Source organism: Dasypus novemcinctus, chromosome 5 (genome assembly GCF_030445035.2).
Source record: "Dasypus novemcinctus isolate mDasNov1 chromosome 5, mDasNov1.1.hap2, whole genome shotgun sequence".
Taxonomy (NCBI): Eukaryota; Metazoa; Chordata; class Mammalia; order Cingulata; family Dasypodidae; genus Dasypus; species Dasypus novemcinctus.
In genome coordinates this window covers 64,415,084-64,435,474 of record NC_080677.1, presented here as the reverse complement: position 1 = coordinate 64,435,474, position 20,391 = coordinate 64,415,084, and the positions used below count along the sequence as shown (strand labels likewise).

Sequence of the window (20,391 nt, the reverse complement as noted above, 5' to 3'; positions counted from 1 at the left end):
ACCCTGCTCTCACCTGCATCTGCAGGTTTGACTCTATTTATTCTTCTTTCGGAACCTATTCTCCAGCAACAATGAACTATTCATAGCTCCTGACTTTGACATATGTTTATAGATCTTTATGCTATTACACATTGCTGTCCCCTCTGTCACACATCCTCTTTTTCTATTCTTATTTCTAGGCCATGGCCTATACATTCCTTCAGTCTCACTAAAGAGTTGGGCCCTCATACAAGTCTACTCAGTTTCCTATCATGGGACAATTGGTTTCTCTTGGGACTGCCATTGCATTAATTGTTTGCCTTGATTATCACTGAACTTTAATTGTTTACCTGCTGCTCATTTTGCCATAGGATGGGAGATTCTTGGCTTCAGGTCTGTTTTCACCTTTATATCCCAAAGTTGAGCACAGCATCTGGTTTACTATACTCGTTCAACCAATATTTGTTGAATGAATGAATGGCAGTGGGCAATACAATAATAGACTTTTCATCATTCAAAACTCTGCCATTGGACTGTTTGAGATAACAGGGTAGCTGATAGAAGAAATGTTGGAGATTGCCATGTAGTCATGTACCTAAATTTTTATCTTGTCCTTTAGAAGCCTCTTAGGTTTAATCAATAGTTCTGAATACCTCTTATCCAGTAGCACTGCAATGAGGCCCCAGAAAAGGAGGAATAGACTTTAGAATAGATATATTTTTTAAATTAGTGAAATGTAAGGAAATTGTCAGTATATCCTTTGGGCTTAAGAGCATTAACTTACACAAATATTGATCTTTATATTTTCATTTTCCATGGTTTACTACAAATAAGTATATTTCCCCTGACCTTTGGTATGTTGGAAACAAATGATAGAGTGGCAGAGGACAAGCAGAAAGTTGGAGTTAAACTGCACAGTTCAATTTCCAGTTTTTCCACTGAATAGCCATTTTATCACTTCTCTTAATTTCAGTTTCCTCTTCTTCACAATGGGAAAGTATGGTCCCAAGCATGTTGTGTTAAGCCTAGTTCCTGATGTTCATTGAGTGTTCAGTAAATATTAGCAATTATTATTACTCAGATTGTGTGTGTTTACATATGTGTGCACACATATCTGATGGTGTAATGGGGAAAAACTTTTAACACATTTTGCAAAATTCCCATTAGGATAATTTTTCTTTAATTCATTTAATGATTTCAATAGAAAACATGGGTTTTAATAGAAATTTAATTGATATAAATACGTTACCTGGTGGTAACTGCCTTAGGAAAACTTTTCTACAGAGAATTTTTACAGGTCAGGCAGACTCTTTAGAATGCACACTGTTCTATTGATGGATTAAGAGATCACAATTTTCATGGCGATGTTTCTCACTTTACTATCTACAAAGATCATTTGGTCAATTGCTTCAAGTATAATTTAATGCTTCCTAGTAAATTCAAATTGTAGAGTGCTTTATTCCATGTAACTATTTTAGAACATTTTTTTTTTTTACAAAAAGCTGCAAGAGACTGAAGTTTGGCTAAATATAAAGGGATGAAATTTTTACTTGAGTTATTAAGCAATATTTTTTATTGGCACATATTTAATAGCTTTTGAGAAATGAATTACGAGTTGGCAACTTGATCATTCCTGTCCTATTTTGGAGTATGCAAGTGGAAAAAAAATAGTGATACTTATATATCTTCTTTTTTGAAAGAGAGATTATAATTTCCTCATCAGTGGCCACCACAGCCCCTAAGAAAGTACCGTCAAGGAGTAACCACATGGTGATTATTGCATATTTGTCATCCTTCTCTAGTTGTGTGAACTTAGCAGTCACACACTTCTTAACAAGTTTTTGTTAGCACTTGTGGTAGCCAGTTGATATTAACTAAGCATATAGGATGAGGCCCCTCTCCACAAGAGGAGCTTAGATTTCTTCTAAATAATGAATTTTTTTCTAAAATATCCAGATATCTAGGGTGGATGTATGGAAAGATGGTATACTCTCTGGAATAGAGAGACTGATTTATTGTACAGTCAGGTTCTTAATACAAATCAACTTTTATTATAGCTGTTAATAGATTGTTGATTCATCTGCCTTATTTATAGAATCTGAAACTTGGAAGGGCTCTTAGCAATCTGGTTTAACCTCCCACTGGAAATTTTCTAATATACCACTGTGGTAGGCAGAATAATGGCCTCTCAAAGATGTCCATGTCTTAATTCCTGAAACCTGTGAATATGTTACCTACAAATGGAGGAATTTTGTTAAGAATCTTGGGATGAGAAGATTGGGTGAGGCCAGTATAATCACAAGTTCCTTATAAGAGCAAGGCAGGAGTGTCAGAGTCAGAGAGAGAAAGAGATTTGCAGATCCTGAGCTGCTGGATTTGAAGATGGAGGAAGGGGCCATAAGTCAAGGAGTGGATGTGGCCTCTTTGAAGCTGGAAAAGGCAAAAAAATCAATTTTTCCCTAGAGCCTCTGGAAAAACCTGCAGTCCTGCTAACACTTTCATTTTAACCCACTGGGACTTTTTGACTTCCAGAACTGGAAGAGAATGTATCTGTGTTGTTTTAAGCCAGCAATTTAGTGGTAATTTGTTCCTGAAGGAATAGGAAATTTATAAAATACCTTATTATGGCTGCCCAACATGTGCTTGAACATGTTGCCATGGTGGGGTTCTGTCTGATTACCAAGGTGATTTATGGTCTTGTGAGATTAACATAATTAATGCAGGATCTCCCTCTGCCTCCTTTCTTCTACTCTGCTCCTCACTATGTACTTTTGTAGCAAGTAAATAGATCTGAGCCCTCTTCAATATGACATTCCTTCAAATATTCAAAGAAGGTGGTAGTTTTTGTTTGTTAAATCATGTCAATGACTGAAAAGTTCATGAGAACAAAGTCCATCCTCTGACATGTTCATTACTTGTGTGATTTTCTTGTATATTCATTGAACTTTCTACAATTCAAAATGCTTTATTATACTTTTCATGTAATACAAGTTTTGCTGGTGGTGCTTATGTCATTCATAAAGTGGTAAACTCTGCAAAACATTATCATATTTTTAGAAAAATACAGTCTACATTTTCAAATATTGTTTACTTTTCACCAAATACAGGGTATATTCTCTCTCCAGAGGGCAAACACCCGAACACAAATATCTTTTTAAAGTACGTCTTAAGGCTATCCTTCTCAGTTTATTTAGTCTTTCATTTAGATGTTTGCAAATGCCCAGGGAGAAAAGTACTGGTTTTTGGAAGAATAATTATGATGTCATGAAATGTCAAATAATTTCTATGCTAGATGTTGTAGTATCTAAATTTAATGTTATTTTTTGCCTTTTGTATTGAGAAATATCATAATATATAATTTGACACAAATCCTAAGTGTACAGTTTTTAATGACCTCGATATTAATCGAGAACATTACATGTCTCCAGAAGTCTTAGGTGTACCCCTGTGAGGCAGTAAATTATAAACTGCCTTCCCTTTAAAAATAAAATGTTAAAATGTGTTTAGAAAGGAGGACATATTTGCACCTCGACTGACAGCAAACGTGAATTAAGGCCCTCCTTTGGGGGTTGGTTGGTTGGTAGCTGGACAGTGTTTCTGCTGCTTCACTTTTTTGCTTCACATTGGCCCAAGTGAGCTTGCTAACTGTTTGAAACAGATGAACAAGAGAATACAGACCAGGTAAGAATGAATTGATTTATGCTAATACAACACATGGAATATATCCAGGGTGACCTCTGTGAAGAATTTCATTATCTTTTCCTTAATATTACGTGTGGAAATTCAAAGATCTGCCCATTGTGTAGCTTTGCAGATCTCTTACAAGTGGTAAGGAATGACTCTGTTGAGTTTTCACTATTTGAAAGGAGATGTGAATTATGTATTTAGTGGCAAGATAAGAATAAACGATTAAAGGAAAGAAGCCTCAATCTTGGACTTCTCATAAAAATTAAATTTATGTGCAAATAATACATAAACTTTATTACAAAAGTTATAATTTCATAAGGATAGAATACAAGTTTCTGTTACTATGGAAACAGATTGCCAACAAAATTATAAACCCCAAACAATGCTTATATTAATTAATCTTAATTTAAATGAATTTAAATATATTTGTAGAATGAATCATGTATTTTAAATCAAATTAATGCTCCTTTTCCAATATCTATATGCTACATGGTATGAGTTCAGGAATTCTATATGATGCTGTTGGGCAAACAATCACAAAAATTTGCTCCCTTATCATTTAAGGGAGATTTGTGTAATTCCATTATAAAGAAAAGTAATAAAATAAGTATACTTTCTTTATTTATTTCTTTTAATAATAGATCACATAGGTGTCAGTTTGGTTTTTTTGTAATCACACTCTGTAACATTTCCTGTGATCATCAGGACACACTCTGCCCCTGAAAGCGATACAGGAAACCAGTTCTCCACAGTGAATAGAGTAGGTGAGAAAGTGGGCTGGAGAGCAATGTGATTTGGGTAATATATTCATAGGAAGTGGCATTGGTGGATTTATAGTAGCATCGCTTAACCTGAAGGTTTTAGAATTAGAGCAAATTCACAGTAACTGAATATAACGTGTGGTCTGGCTGTGTGACAAAAATTCAGGTAGGGAATGTTTTAAATTCTTCATTAAGTGATGAATTTAAGACTGGTCCTAGGATACAATTTCTGATCTTGAAAGCCTTTAATTTTTTTACCACCCTCACATAACTCATGAATGTTTGACCAGTGTTTCCCAGGCTGTTTTATATTTTAAGCTAGTGTCCTTTGTTCAAAGAAAATCCTGGGAGCCAGACAAAATAGACAAGGGCAACTCTGCTTTGGTTAAAAGGGAAGGGGTGGGAGGCCTTGGATGATGAAACGGCCTTCATTTTGCTTTCCATCTGGGCAGGGATCACAGGAGGCATAAGCCCTGAGGCTTTATGATTTGATAAACCCTGCAAGGTAAGAACCTACTGTTTTCAAATTTTGGTTAAAATGCAGATATCTTATCTGGAAGTAACTCAGGTACATATTTAATATAGTACCAAAAAATTCCTTCACTAGATGCTCTATGTTTGCAGGTTTTACGGAAAACATTAAGGTGACTTTGGGAGTTCGACCTGCAAGGACTCCTAACTGGATTAGCTGGAGGAAGCCCAAGAACTTTGCTCTGAGCTGAGAGCCCATGCAGAGGGAGATAGTCTTTAAACAGAACCATGTGGAAATTAGCCTGAGTTTAGGGAAGAAATCTGGACACAGAAGACTCACCTAGGAGAAACCTAAGATTCCTAGAATTGAAAATAGAAAAAGCTTCAATTGGGAAGTCAAAGTCATTCATTGATTCACATGTTTATTCAGCCAATTTTTGTTAAAGGTTTACTATGTACCGGACACTTGCTGGTCATGCAGCAGAACTGAAAAATAAATCACACTATGGGAAGAGAAGATACGTTTCCCATGAAACAAGGAGTCCTGGGAAGTGAAACAAGCTACAAGCTTTGGTTAATTACACACATCTCCTCTGAATTAAACAGAAGCAAAAAAAAAGTCTGAAATTGATGAACCGAGATTACTATTCAAGTTGAAGTAGTTCAGTTGGTCCAAAGGCACCGAGTTCTAGGATCAGAGTTTAAAATTAATTTAAACCTAGACAAATCTAAAATTGAATTTATAGACCTATCATAAGTTTTTGTTTTGAAACATCAGCCACCTACACAAGACCAAGGGGATGCCAGGGTTTGAAGGCGGAGTTCCTGTAAGCCTGCTGATGGGGTTGTGGCAAGCAGTCTGCGGCCAGCACTGAGGGCCCTGCCTGACCTGGCCATACTGCACTGCTTTTCTCCAGTGCTCAGAGCTTGTTCCTTCCAGCAGGATTACAGGATCCAAGGAAGGTACTTCTCTTCACCTAATGCCTCAGATGTTAGGCGCCTGGAGAAAAGGCTGGGAGTTCATTTAGGAGGATTAGGAAAGTAGAGGATGGGAGCGTTGAAGATGAGTTTTAATTTTTGTTTTGGAAGGGCTCTAGAGTGTGGAGGCCACGAAGAGGAAGCCCATAAGAGAAAGGGAGCTCAGATCTTCATAAATCATCATTGGACGAATCCTTTTGAGTCCCTTGCCACACAATGGGCCCTGTACCAGGTGCTGGTGCTGGTGTAAAAGATGTGTAACCTGAGACTTGAGACCTGAAGAATGAGTAGGAGGCTCCCATGTGGAGAGCCCTGCAGCAGGACTCGCTGGAGACTCCAGGCCAGGGGTGAACGGGCAGGACCCGGTCTGCCAGTAACAAGGAAATAAGGAACAATGTTCAGGTTGCAACAGGGCTTTTATTCTCACTGCAGCACTAATCACTCATTTGTTCTGTAGCTCTCTAATTACTTCCTGTGTGTTGTTCCGAATGAGATAGGTAACTATGAATGGTTTTTGTGAGTGTGTATATGCTGCTGTTACAAAATTCAAAAAGTGATTTACAAACAAGAAAATAAGTGTCAGAGTTGAATTGTCATTGATCTTAGTTATTTGTGCTGTAAATTAATTATAAATAGGCCCCTTCTTCTATATAGAAAGAACTGAGAATTAACTTTATGGATCTATACCCAGCAATGATGTTATTACTTAAAGTTCACCTTGAATACTTCTTTTTGCTATTCTAGGATGTGGTCTGGCCACAAGAGGATTTTTTTTTTTTTTTTTTGCTTTAAGGATATGTAACATTTCTATCAAGAAAACAAGGGGAAAATGGAGATTTTTAAATGTTTTGAATCAGTTCTGTAAACTGATGTAGTCTTTGCAAAAGAAATGTGACCAAAAGATATTAGAGACTACTAATAAAATAACATTGGAAACCCAACGCGATAATCATTTACTGCTCTGAAGATGACAACAAGATATGAGCCACTTCTCTGACTCTCTGAAATGCTTGTGGGGGCACTACCGGATGAGTCCCTTCCAATGCTGTTTGGTGACAAGTTTGTGTTTCTATTTTTATTTTAAAATTTAAATTAAAAGCAGTGGTGTGTGTAGGCCTTTTGGGGGACAGTATATGTACATGTTTTGCTTGTTTTATGCATTTCCCTGTCCCCCTCTCCAGCTTTAATTGGGAAGCATGCACATGTTCACTTCTTGTAATAAAAAGTGTAGGGACGTGGTTTTAGAGTTGTACTGAACTGGTTTGACCTCCCACTCTAGCTGTAACTAGCTCTGCTACCCAACTGCTACACCATTCTGAGCCTCCGGCTGTGCGCTTGTGATATTACTTACCTTATAGGGCTATGGGAAAAAGTAAATTAGCTAGTGAATGTCAAGTGCTTAGCACAGTGTCTGGCACATAAGAAAGGCACAATGGAAAGCAGCCAGTAGTTAACTCCTTTTGCAGTTGGCTTGTTCTGTCAAAAACAGGTTTCCTTGACATTTTAATATGTTCTCACCTCTGACTGGGACCTTAACACTTTTATGTCGAATTATTGAAATTGTTGCTCTTGTGTGTGATTCCATAACACTACTCTTTATTGTGGTTGTGTTTTAATAGAACCATTGTAAACAGCAGCCAGGGTTTTTCACAACTTTAACAATGCTAGCTACACCATGCTTTCCTGATATAGCTTTAATTCAGGACAGTGATATAGTTGAAGAGGCTTTTCTATTCCTTTTGTGGATTTTGTCAGCGTAAATTGAGTCAAGTAGATAGCTGAGTCGTTTTCATGATATTGATGCCATGTGGAAGGATTTTTTTCTCCTTCTTTTCTGTTGGGATATATATTTAATCTAAAATTACTATCTCTATGCTGATAATCATCCAGCCCCACTAGTGGGTTTAAGTATCTTTCACTGCCTTTAGAAATTCTGAAACAATCAGATTTTCCCCCCTCCATCCACTTTCTCTCCAACACAAATCTACTTTAGGTTATTTGAAAAGGAGGATATGTTATGTGCCTAAGGGTTATGTATGTTACCTGTATGTGCACACACTATCATGGTTTTTAAGGTCCATGCGGAGATACAGGCTTTCATACATGGACAGTCTGTGCCTAGCAAGAGAGAAAGTATCAATCAACGTTTATCATTTGCCAGGTCATGCTGCAAAATGCATCTTATCAGTCAGCGTCCCTTCCGGATATCAGAAACCATGCTCAGCCTTTTCAAAACAGAGGGAAGACAATATACGGAATGGTTCACAAATATGTTGGGAAACCTGCAAAGGAGGAAGGGGGAAGGTGATATTACCCAGAGATTAGTGTCAGCAGGAAATCAGTACTGCCCCTAGGGCTAAAGGAGCTGAAGGAAAAGCGTTATTACCCAGGCCCCATAAACTCAACTCTGCCACTGCCCCAGGGCTAGTGCTGCGGTTGCTTGTGAAACTGCCTCACCTCTGCTTGGCAGGCATCCCGGAGCTCACAGTCCTGTGATATTCCTGGACCTGCTACCTGAGCAGCTGGTGTCCACACCTGCTGGCTACTGCCACGATTGTGCTGCTAATACGAAGCAACTGGAACCAGAAGCAGAAGGAAGAAAATCATGGCCTTTCCTTCTCCTGACTTCTGCTCTGCCTTTGGCAGACCCAACCAGATACAATCTGGCAAGAGTCTCTGGGATACATGGTTTACAGATTTCTGGTCCCAGAGGGGAATATGAAAGATGAGAAGAGAACTGCTTACCAATGGAAAAATATCAAATATCCAGTACTGTATATACACCACTTACTTTAGTGTTTTCAGCAACTAAGAAGGAGGGATATTAAGAAATGAGGGAAACATTTTATAATTTATGCAAAAATTCAAGGTACATACATTTATGTTCAATGCATTTGTTTCCATAATGAATTACCATGCACTTAGTGGCTCAAAACAACACAAATTTCTTATCTTGCAATTCTGTAGTTCAGAAGTCTGAAATTACTGGGTTAAAATCAAGGTATCAGCAGATCTGTGTTCCTTTCTGGAAACTCTAGGGGAGAATATATTCCCTTGCTTTTCCAGCCCGCCTGCATTCCTTGGCTCATGGCCTCCTCCTCCTTCCATCTTCAGAGACAGCCACAATAGGTCAAGTTCATCTCATGCTGCCAACTCTCTGGTTCTCTGCAGCCAGAAAAGGTTCTCTGCTTTTAAGGACTCCTGTGATTACTCTGGACCCACCTGGATAATCCAGGATAATCTCAACATCTCCAAGTCCTTAACATTAATCGCATCAGCAAAGTCCCCTTTGCCATGTAAAATAACATTCTCGGATTCTTAGAATTAGGAATTGGACATCTTTGGGGCCTTTTTTCTGCTTACTGCACTTCAGAATTTCAGATTCATATGCACCTGTAGTTATTCACTAGTTATTATAGCCCATAGTCACCTCCGACACATGATCTCCAAAACTGAAGTCAGCACATCCACCAAATGTGCATCTTCTTTAGTTGGGGATGTCGTTGTCATCCAATAGCCTAAGCTTGAAGCTTGGGAGTGCTTGTCTGCTGTCCCCCATCAGATCAGCAAATGTGCTAACTTCAGTTCCTAACTATTTTTTTCACCCAACTCTGCCCTGTCCGCTCTGATTATTTTCAATGTACAGGCCCTTATCACAGGAGAGCCTGGATGAATTTGATCCCTTCTTTGCCACCTACAGGATGTGTGATCTTTCACCAGTTACTCAAACCTCTCTGTGACTCAGATAACCCACATGTGAAATGGTGAATAGAAATGCTGCCTACCTCACACAACTGTTGGAAGTATCAAATGAGATCATGTATATAAGGTATATACAAAGTGTTTAATAAATGCAAGTTAATGATGTTAGACACTAAAATTATCATCTAAATGGTTACTAATTTAGCAGTATATTAACTTAGCATAAAAAGAATGATAAGAACATTTTTTAAAAGCTACACATTTATGAGAAATTTAGTTTAATCAGTAGATAAAAAATCATTAATGGGCACCATTGGGCAATAGATGTCTAAGTGTGGAATTAGACAGGTCTAGGCTCAAATCTTGGGTGGTAACTCACAGGATGTTTGACCCAGGAGAAGTTATCTCAATGTCCTCATCTATAACCTGGGAATAATAATGCATGCAAAACACCTGACACAGAGTAAGCATTCCAAAATGGGAACTCCCATGATTATGAATTATTATTACATATAATAAGAAAGACCAAAACCAAAGTTTTCATTAGGATGTTTTCTTTTTAACTAGGCTTCTAGGTTCCTCAGAATAGATTTTTAAAGAAATCACTTTTTCAAAAAATTCTCCATTTTCCTGAAAACAAAATTCTTGATTAATGGTATTTGACATTGTGCTTGCTGGTGGGGATATTGCTATTTACATTATGTCCATATCACCTGCCCCAATGGAGTTTAGAGTCTCACAAGGAAAACACACATTCAAAAAATAAATATAAGTGTGATACACGTCCTAGAAGAGGACATTCCTGATCCTCCTGATCACATATCCATGGTTCAGTTTTCTAAAACGGGGGTTAAAAATTCATGAATGTTCTAGAGAGAGGCCTTCAAGCCAGCTGATTTAAATGTCCTTGAGGATTAGTACCTTTTCTTGTGTTATTTTTCCCTGGTTCTGAAATATAAAGATGGTGAATAAGACTGTCAAATTACGTGTCAAATATGGCAACTCTGAGGGCCAAACTCTATACTAAATGAATCGGAATGCCTGGGGTGGGGCCTAACCATACTCAGTTTAAACAAGCAACTCAGGAGTTTCTTGTGCACCTTACATAAGGAAATTATTGAACCATTTCAGGTCCCTCATACTCCCCCAAACTGAGGAGAACGCTCCCTGTTTATCCTTTCTTTTGTCCACTGGCAACTCCTATAGCTGTCTGTGAAGCTGCTCTGGTGTCTAAACCCACCCCGCAGGTATTGTTCTTACTTAATCCTTGAACCCATAGAGGTTTGCAGATGAGACAAGGCTCCACACTCCAGAACTACAAAGTGGTAGAAAACTGAGGCTTGGATCCAGGACCTTTGGATTCGAAAGCACAGGCATGAAATCATTGTGCTGAGAATTGATTCTTCTCTTTCTGTGCCACCTTGGCAATTTGCAAATTCTTCTGTTACAGCGCACTTGCATTTTAATTTTTGGTTCACAGATTTGTTTCCCTTTCTTTCAATCCTCTGGTGGTGGGCTCCCAGTCATCATTGTCCACTGTTTTTTTTGTTTTATTTTTATAAAGATTTATTTTTACCCTGTTTCCCCTGTTGTCTGCTCTCTGTGTCCATTCACTGTGTGTTCTTCTGTGTCTGCTTGTATTCTCATTAGGCAGCTCTGGGAACCAATCCTGGGACCTTCCGGAGTGGGAGAGAGGCGATTACTCTTTTGCACCACCTCAATTCCTTGTTCTGCTACGTCTTCTTATTTTCTCTCCTCTGTGTCCCTTGTTGCGTCATCTTGCTGTGCCAGCTCTCCACGTCAGATGGTACTCCCATGTAGGACGGCATTCCCGTGCTGGGCAGCATTCTGCAGGGCAGAACTCTTGCATGGGGTGGCATTCCCATATGGGCCAGCACTCAGTGTGGGCCAGCTTGCTGCATGGACCAGCTTACCCTCACCAGGAGGCCCTGGGCATCGAACCCTGGACCTCCTATGTGGTAGATGGGAGCCCAAATGGTTGAGCCATATCCATTTCCCTCATTGTCCAGTTAATTGTAGTACCTCAGTGCTGCAGAGTCTGTGATTTAGTAGATGCTCAACAAATCTCTTAAATTGTTCATGATTTTATTATTCATTTGGTCATTCATTCCATTTTAGTTTATTAGAATAGGTAAAAATGGAAATATCAAATTAAAGTACATATAAATTTAGAGTATCTACACATACAAAAAAATTAAATTAGGTGACAAAATTTTGAAAATATATTCATATGTACTGCCAATCAAGTGTAGATATAATTATCTAATGTTCAATCTTTCCCTTTAGTAAGAAAACTAAAAGTAGAATTCTTGCTTGTGGTAATTATGTAAAACTATAAAGAATGCACTAAGACACTAAGAAGGCATGAAGAATTCTAAAGTAAAGCAAACATTTTTAGAACAACTTTACCTCACATATAGTACACCTAAACATTAAAATTTTTCAATGTTAACACCCAGAATTCTCTCTCTTCCTAGGAGGAAATAAAAATTTTTATTTATGCTTCACTTATCATTATGTACATTTTCTTATCTTGTCATGTACTAATTCTGTTCATAAATGTGAGCACTAACAATCAATTTATATATGTCAAGTGACAAGGCACAATGCTGTTATTACGTCTTGCCCTTAGGTAGGTACATATGATTAAACAACCAGTTTCTTGTTAGAAACATTTAATGGAGAATGGAGGCAAAACCTTTGAAACCAACATAAGGCCATTTTCATTTTATTAGAATGTGGACTCTGAAATAATAATACAAATGCCACCAAAAGTTTATTAAGCCATTTAATTACAATGGTGAGGTAAATTTAATAAAATTCATATTATTGTTGGGAAATACGATATCCACAATACATACTAATAAAAAATAATTAACTGATCAGGGTCCCTTTGTCTGAACTGGTACTTACGCATTTATCAAAGCATAGCTCAGATTCTGCCAGAGGATATTAAGCACAGCAGCAAAAGCTGCTGACAAACTTACCCTGAGCCTTACTTTGCTTGGAGGTGTTCTAAGCTATCTCCCGACTCCCTAGCCCTTGTGGAAGCACTGTGTATCAGCAGCTTGACTAATTGGCCTGTCATCCCTGAGGTGGCCTTAGCCTGCTGGTCAGATTGCAAACCATCTTATGTCCTTGTCATGAAGAATTGTTTTCACAGCTGGGACCGGGAAACAGCAGCCCTGCTGACCATACTTCTATTTCTGCTTAATCCAACAAACATTTATTGAGTTGCTGGCTATTTTCACATATGATTACTCTCATTTAATATTTGGGTACTTATTTGGTTTACATGTAATAAAACTGAGGCCCAAAGAGGTTAAACAACTCTCTCAAGGTCACAGTTACACTACAGAATATCTGAGAGTCGAAAACAAATTTTCTAGCTTTAAACTTAGAACTATTTCTACTATGTGTGAGTAGATTGCTTTGAGAAATATTTTTCAAGCTGCTTAGGGAGTACTTGCTTCAAGAGAAAGAAATAAGCACTATACCTGCCTGAAGTTAAAAAAAAGAAATTGATTGATTGGGAGGATTCAAGAGTAAAAAGTGCCATGAGTCCTCAGAAAGGGATGGGAAATGGAAATCAGGAACTGAGGTGACTCCTTGCTTTTTGGCTATTCCCAATATCTCATCTTTGCTTCTTTCTTGGTTTAGCTTCATCATTTGCTGTCATTACAAAATGACTCTTTCAGGGGTGTGTGTGTGTGTGTGTGTGTGTGTGTGTGTGTGTACTAGAGCAGGGCAGGAGGGAGAGAGAGAGCTGGGTAGAGAGGGAGACAAAACCACACACTTTGTGGCCTGTCCAGGGTGCTGTGGGAACAGACATTCTGGGAAAAGTGTATGGCCAGCTTCTCTTCTGTGGGAGTCAGTAGGTGGGGAAGACATACGTGGCAGAGAAATGAACTGCATTATTTTTGCAAAGCCTTTCTTGTACTGCATGGTTTAACTTTGATAGTTAAATCCCCAGTTCTCCCACTTGATTGGGAGCAGTTTATATATCTTAATTGGTTTCTCTAGCTTATATATGCATACATACGTATGCGTATATAAACTTGCACACACACATTCATACTCTTATCTCTATATAATTATATTGCAAATATGCATATATTGTTCTATTTATGCAAGCATTTTATTCCTGTTATTCCACTAGATATCATCTTCATCAGAGATACTTCAATGTGTCTTCCATAATACAAAGAGGAAAGCATCTTATTGCATTTGTAAACTAATTACCTGTGCTTATACAACTATCATTTGGTTAATGTTGGAAGAAAGAACCAGTTAGTGCCAGGGTACTTCTGTTAGTACAACATGCCTACCTATAAGCCAGTTCCTCTGGCATGGCAGAGTACCCTATGTAAACATCTGTAAAGCAGATGTGAGTGAGTGGATCTTCTAGGAATCATCCCACAGAGGGTTTTTATAGGCAAGAGGACCGTTAAGGAAAACAGCACCCTCATTTCAATTTAGTATTCTGTGAAACCCCCAAACATTCTTTCAGTGTCAGAAACATTTGCCACCTGTAACAATAGGTCAAAAGTTTGAGTGGTAACCCGCTAATTACCTCTTCCCTTGAAGTAGTGAAAGGAATATAGAAACTGCTGAAATCATTCCCTCAAAAAGATAACAATGAGTACATTTCTGGATGATCTGGTTAAATAAAGTCCAAAGAAAGGACTTTTATTTTCTGTCACGGGGTATCACTTAGTTCCTTCACCCCTAAAATTTCAACCCAATAATCATATGGTTAATGTGGCAAACTTTAAAATACTTCAAGTTTTCACATGTTGTTTGTACTTTTAAAAAGACCATGGAAAGTAACCATTAGTGATATGTGGAATTTTGGAAAAATTCTGTATCAGGAATAAAGCAGTAGAGTTATTGTCCTGGTTTCACCAGATGAAATAAGAGATAGGCTGTATCTAGCCCCTGCTAATGTCTAAAGCTCCTTGTAATTCTAAAAGTGGCATGCTTTCGTAATCTACAATATCCTTAGGGAGATAAGACTCATGTTTCTTAACAAAAAGTAAATTTTAAAAGAAAGTTGCAAAGATCATAAAATGTTGATAATTATTGAAGGTGAGTGATGTTTCTTTATAATAATTTATTTTTGCAAATATTTGAAATTTTCACAAAGAGTAATTTGAGAAACTGAGTCAGAGAGACTGATGTAGACAGACATAATCATAGAAATGATTCCAGTAGTAAGGACAGGCTTCAAGGAGTGTATGGAATTTTATTGTCACCTCTATCCTTTAAAATATTAATATGTCAGTTTATTTTAATGTCACCTAACATAAAAAGGTGATATAACCAACAGGATGCAGTAGGAAGCAAAACTGAAATAGAGAAATTGGAAAACTTTCAAAGTCCCCTAAAGTCATTTCACTTGAAATGGCTTCATCATCGTCTTATGAGTGCCATATACGATGTACTTACAGTCAAGTTTAATGAATATACATTACAGAGATAAATGGTTCATGAATTTACCATCATTTTAGATCATGCATTATTGCTTTTTAAGGTCATTAGTATGGGAAATTGAGATTTGATTGTAATTTGCAATTTCCTACCATGCCCTGGCTGGGAACTAGAAGGAAGAAGTCTGGATAAGCGCCAGACTTTCCAAGCAAAATTTACAAATGCAATGTGATTGATCCATAAAGCAGGCAAAGCACATGAGATAATCTGCAGTCAACTCTACATATGTGACGATGGAAATACAAGTGAATAATCCAAGGTCTGGTTTGAGCTATAACATCAGAGCTCACTCATGTTAGATTCGCTTTCTGCACAGCTATGTTTCTTCTAGAGATTAGTGCAATTATTGATCTCATGCTCATTGAGTAACCATTCTTTCCAGAATTGTATATAGAGTTGCATAACAACCTTTACAAAACAAAGCCAGATCATTGCCATTTGAAATTGGATAGAGCTCTTTTCCCTTTAGGCTGCCATTGGACATTTAATCTCACATGAAAGGACAGATGATTCACTCAAAACTAGAACAAACAGGTGGTACCCCATTAGAAAAACTTTTAGAATTTTAAAAGGGACATTGTTTGCCCAAATAACCTCTGCAAATTTCCTGCAAATAGTCAAGCTTTTGGAAACATTGTCTATACTTGTTCTATTTCCTTGCCTGGCCCCTTGCTCCTCAAACTACTTCTTCCTGCTTCTACCACCACTTATTACCTAATAGCTGCTTTTCCCAAGTCGCCAATAACATTTGGTCTTTCAAACTACTTTTCAGTCCTTTCCTTACAAGATCTTTTAGGCAGCAGTTGCTGTTGAGTATTCTCTCCTTTAGGAAATATTCTTTTCCTTTCACTTCCATCATACCACCCTCCTCTGATTTTCTTTCTCTGTTTCTGGACAATTAAAATGGAATCCTTAGAGATGTTTGTAGGTTCCTCTTATTCTTTTCCCTTCAGTGTTGGCATTATTTAGGCTTTTGCCCCAGGCTCTCTGTTCTTCTCACTCCAAATACTCCTGCTGGGTGATATTGCCATTCAATAAAATGGAAATGAACTCCTAATACGTGGCTCAGTGAGTATTAAATAAATAAATATAAGTGCTCTACTCGATTATCCCCAGAATGTGTCTTGGTATCTTCCAAATTAAAGGGAAGAAGTCTTGTGGGTAAAACTTAATATTTTAGGTAAAAATGCAACCATAAATAAATATCACTGAAATTGTCAAGGGAGAGACCAACTTGAATCAATTGTTTTATAGGTACTGAATTGAGAATATATATATATATATATATATATATTTAATTTACATGGAACCATTTACGTTTGCAGGTGGATAGAAAACATGTCTTTTGTATATTTGTATAGCTAGTACCTGGCAAATTGTCCATTGCATACAAAGCACTCAATAAATGATGTTGCATGCAGGAATAAAATCTTCTGGTAATATATTTCCCAGTGGTTTAAAAAAACTAGCATGCTTTTAGCTTCATAATAACCTCAATATTCTTGATTATAAAATTCAGAATATATGATCTTTGGAACTATTTGCAAAGATTAGTTTTTTTTTTTTTGAATGCAGGAAATACACAGAATTAACTCCTTTTTGCTCTCAAAGTTCTTCCTATACTTCTATATATAATAATTATTATGCTAAATTATATCATATCCTATCATAACTACTTTTACACATACCTCTAATTGTAGGATGCAAGCAACTCAAGGGTGGGGCTTTACCCTAAGTTTTGGATCCCCAGAACCAGTACTTCTGTCTGGTGGTGGCTCACTTAGTAATAGTTGAGAGAATGAATGAAAATCTGAATCAAGTGTTTGGGTTTGTTTCTTTCACCCATATTTTTAAAAAAATTATTAACTAGTTTCATGAAAATTATCTAGGCATTAGAGAACTTATTAAACTCTCCCCCCTATTAATGTAATATCAGAACAAATAGATGTATTTCCAAATTTAGCTCAATATTGTTTTAAAGATTTGTATATTACCTTTGTTCATAGTGCAGTGTTCTGTTCCTTTTTTTTTTTTTAAAAAGAAAAGTATCTTTAGAAATATTTTCCTTTTATTAAGTAGCATCAATTCCTTTAGAAATGGGTCACATCTTCTCTGAATCCTAAAAACGGGAAGGAGCTGGCCATACCACCTCAGAATCCAAAGTGACATGTATGGGCTTATTATACATTTTTAGGAATGTTTCTGGGTCCAGAAATTCTTCAGATTTACACAAGTACATTATTATTTGTTCTGGAAGTAGTAATTCAGGTACAAGCTGGTGCAAGTTATCACCTGGTCCTTTAGTCCCCACCTTAACAGTCTTATAAAGGTGGAGTGCCAGTTTATGAGTTTGAGTGAGGAATTCTGAGATGAGTTCTTCTAGGGACTGTGACTGTGTGACGTCATTGAGATACATAACAGGCACTTTTATTACTGACACATGCCATTGCATGAAGAGCCTCGTTGGGATGTTATGGGACACGGCTATAATTTTCATTTCTTGGATCATAAATTCTGTTTCACTCTTTTCTTCATGGTCGACATAATCTACAAGAATTTGGAAAAGAGTCCCATTGGAGGACTCGAGGATATGCAGAATGGAAGTGGGGTATATGAGTAATAGCCCTGTCACTGCTTCTTCTAGGTGACGTTTCAAAATGGACTGAAACACTTGTTCATAATATTCAGTGATATCTTTTTTTTCTGTCTTTGCTGGTATCTTGGCCACGAGAAACATCCTGTGAAGGAGGAATTTCTTTAGCTGTAGTCTTTGTTTCTCCTCCTGAAAGTGCAAGTAATTGCCACGTGGAACTTGTGGTATCAGAAGTGATTCCAATGGAAAAGTCCTTTTGCTGTTCTTTCTGGGATGCCCTGTGAAGGACAGAATGAGTCCTATTTATTCTAGCTTGTTCTAGGTTTTAACCTTTAACCATAGTTATATTATCAGGATACCTCCTCAATGAGGAACTCTTATTTTTGTTTCTTTTGACAGAAAAATGAGTCATTACGGTTTGTCAAATGCTACTTAAAGCAAAATCCTTTCCCAGTGCATCCATAAGCAACTTCTTTGAAATGGAAGGGTATGGTTAAAACAAGTTCAAATTAGAGAAGGCTTTTGTTTGTTTGCTTACAATGAAGTAACTAATGATCACATCCAAGGGAAAAATCTATCCAAAGATTTAGAGTTTGGGGAAAAAAAGAGAACTTATTCTAGAGCAGGCTTACACTGTTTTTGTTTACGTTATCTTCTTGTTCAATCAATTATAAATTTATTTTCAATTGCTGGATTCTTCAATATATCTATTTCTATGTATATGTATATATACATGGAGAGAGAATGTGTGAGCTATAATGCAGCTTTATGAAAGGTGACTTAATAATTTTGAAAATTATCAGTAGGACTATATTTGCCTACTGACACTGACAATAGCTGTGGTATCACCTTAAAACATGCCTTCATTTATTTAGTAGTTATTACAGATCATTCTTGATGTGTCAAATTTTAAAAATGCTATTTTATGGCAATTTCCTCAGATTCTTTTATAAATGTAACTTGTCTATACAAATTAAAAAATGTGGCCATCACTAAATAGTAATTCAGTTATTTAATCTTTACTCAGAACATTAAAAGCCAATAGTGTTGCAAATTTAGAACAAACAACTTTTGATTCCTTGTTTTCTCTCCTATCAACAAATCTCAGAAATGACCCTTTTTATTCCTGCCAGCTTTTTTCCTTTGTAAGGTCAAATAAAAATGCTGTTATTTTTAACTTACTCTCTTACAAATATCCTTTACAGTTTGTTTGTTTCAAGTCAACTTAACACTTCTGTCTTTCTTCAAGTGTTTCTTTGATTTTACCTGCTACGTCCCGCTTGACCTCCATCACTCTTCCAACTGCCAGTCTCCCTGGCCCTCCTGCTAGCCAATGTGTTCTATTCTGATTTCCATAGTTCCGGAATGAATCAGAATGCCAGCTGAGTTAAAGGGCCAGAGTTCACTTCCAACTCCCATTTCTTAGTTTAACGAGTGCATCTCCAAAACACTTCAGCATCACAGTAAAAGAAGTGAGGGATTCTTTTCCTGAATGACTTATTTTTAGACAGGTATGTTTGTAAATCAGAAAGAGACAGATGGTAGTCCTGGAAATCATCCTAAATATTTTGTTTTTCCTTTTTGTTTATCAAGAAGTAAGGCTGTAGAGCTGTTCTGTTGTACATAGTAATGATTATAAGAACAAATACCTGAATCTGTGTATGGTGAATCTACTTTAACAAGGTTATATAAGAGGATTTTTAGTTTCTTAATTCAATGTGAATTTAAATTAAATTTTAGAATAAAAAAATAATTCCATCTCTTAAAATTGCTTATGTGTGATATCTAAACCCTAATTTTACAGGAGTAAGGCTAAAAAACACCTTTATTTTTAAAAAGTAAAAATCAAACTATAATTCTTACTTGGTGATTCATTTCGTCATATCCTGATAAAGTACTTTGCAATTCATAGAATGGCAATATTTGAACTATTATTTTCTTTATTAATCATGTTTCCCTTTACCAATCTCCATTTATCACTGAATTAACACTATTTCTCTCATCTCCTGGCTAGACTACTTGGTCTCACCTTTTCATGTTTCCTAAAAGTTATCCCCCACTTCTAATCTGTCACAAAATCTTTTAACTCACTTTGAAGTGTATCATCAATTAACATTTTCTTCTTGATTTCCACTGCCTCTTTCATAGTCCTAGCCCTTTACCTGGATTATCATAAAAGTCTTCTCATTTCTGGATTATATAATTTTTCTTTTTTGTTTTTATTTCAGATATGATAAAGTTTTTCAAATTCTTTTTCAGGATTTATTGAATTTGCCATAAGTAAATTTTCCTTGTATTGAAATACAGTAGTAAATTTCTTGTGATTTCCCCAGGCTACCTCTTCTCCCTAAGATCATGAAACTGCAAGAATTTATGATATGTGTGCTTCATAAAGTTTAAAAGCTACCTACTGAGTTTTCAAAGTCCTCTTACTTTTACTATCCCTCCAAAGAATGCCCAGAGAGGGAGAATTTGCCTTCATCAGTTTCAGAATGACTTCCGGCATTTCTTTCCGAGCGCCAATAAGGGATTACCAGGGAGACAATAGGGACAGGCAACTTCATGGTTTGTTACTTAGCCCTGATGTGGTCAAAGTCAGTGGGAGAAGACACAGGGCATTGTTAGCTGAAGTCCTATTTGGAGTGCACAACCCCAAGTTACCTTTCATACAGATAAGCCACTTCCTCTTCTTGGCATCATTCTCTATAA

General features: G+C 36.9%; 2 protein-coding genes across 4 annotated transcripts in view; one reads left to right on the top strand and one right to left on the bottom strand.

Moving 5' to 3' along the window:
* ZNF804B (zinc finger protein 804B) overlaps positions 1 to 20,391 on the top strand; it is a 576,346-nt gene that overhangs the window by 8,158 nt on the left and 547,797 nt on the right. The window lies entirely within an intron of this gene.
* TEX47 (testis expressed 47) lies at positions 17,140 to 19,017 on the bottom strand. Of its 2 annotated transcripts, none has more exons than XM_058297020.2 (2): positions 18,949 to 19,017; positions 17,140 to 17,960 (listed from the first exon to the last, which is right to left on the bottom strand). In XM_058297020.2, exons 1-2 carry the CDS (start codon positions 18,971 to 18,973, stop codon positions 17,209 to 17,211), a joined length of 777 nt encoding a protein of 258 aa, XP_058153003.1. In that variant the 5' UTR covers positions 18,974 to 19,017; the 3' UTR covers positions 17,140 to 17,208. The 2 variants fall into 2 exon arrangements, 1 of the variants encoding a protein (XP_058153003.1); XR_011648756.1 differs by lacking the exon at positions 18,949 to 19,017 and adding an exon at positions 18,865 to 18,942 and having other exon boundaries at positions 17,872 to 17,960.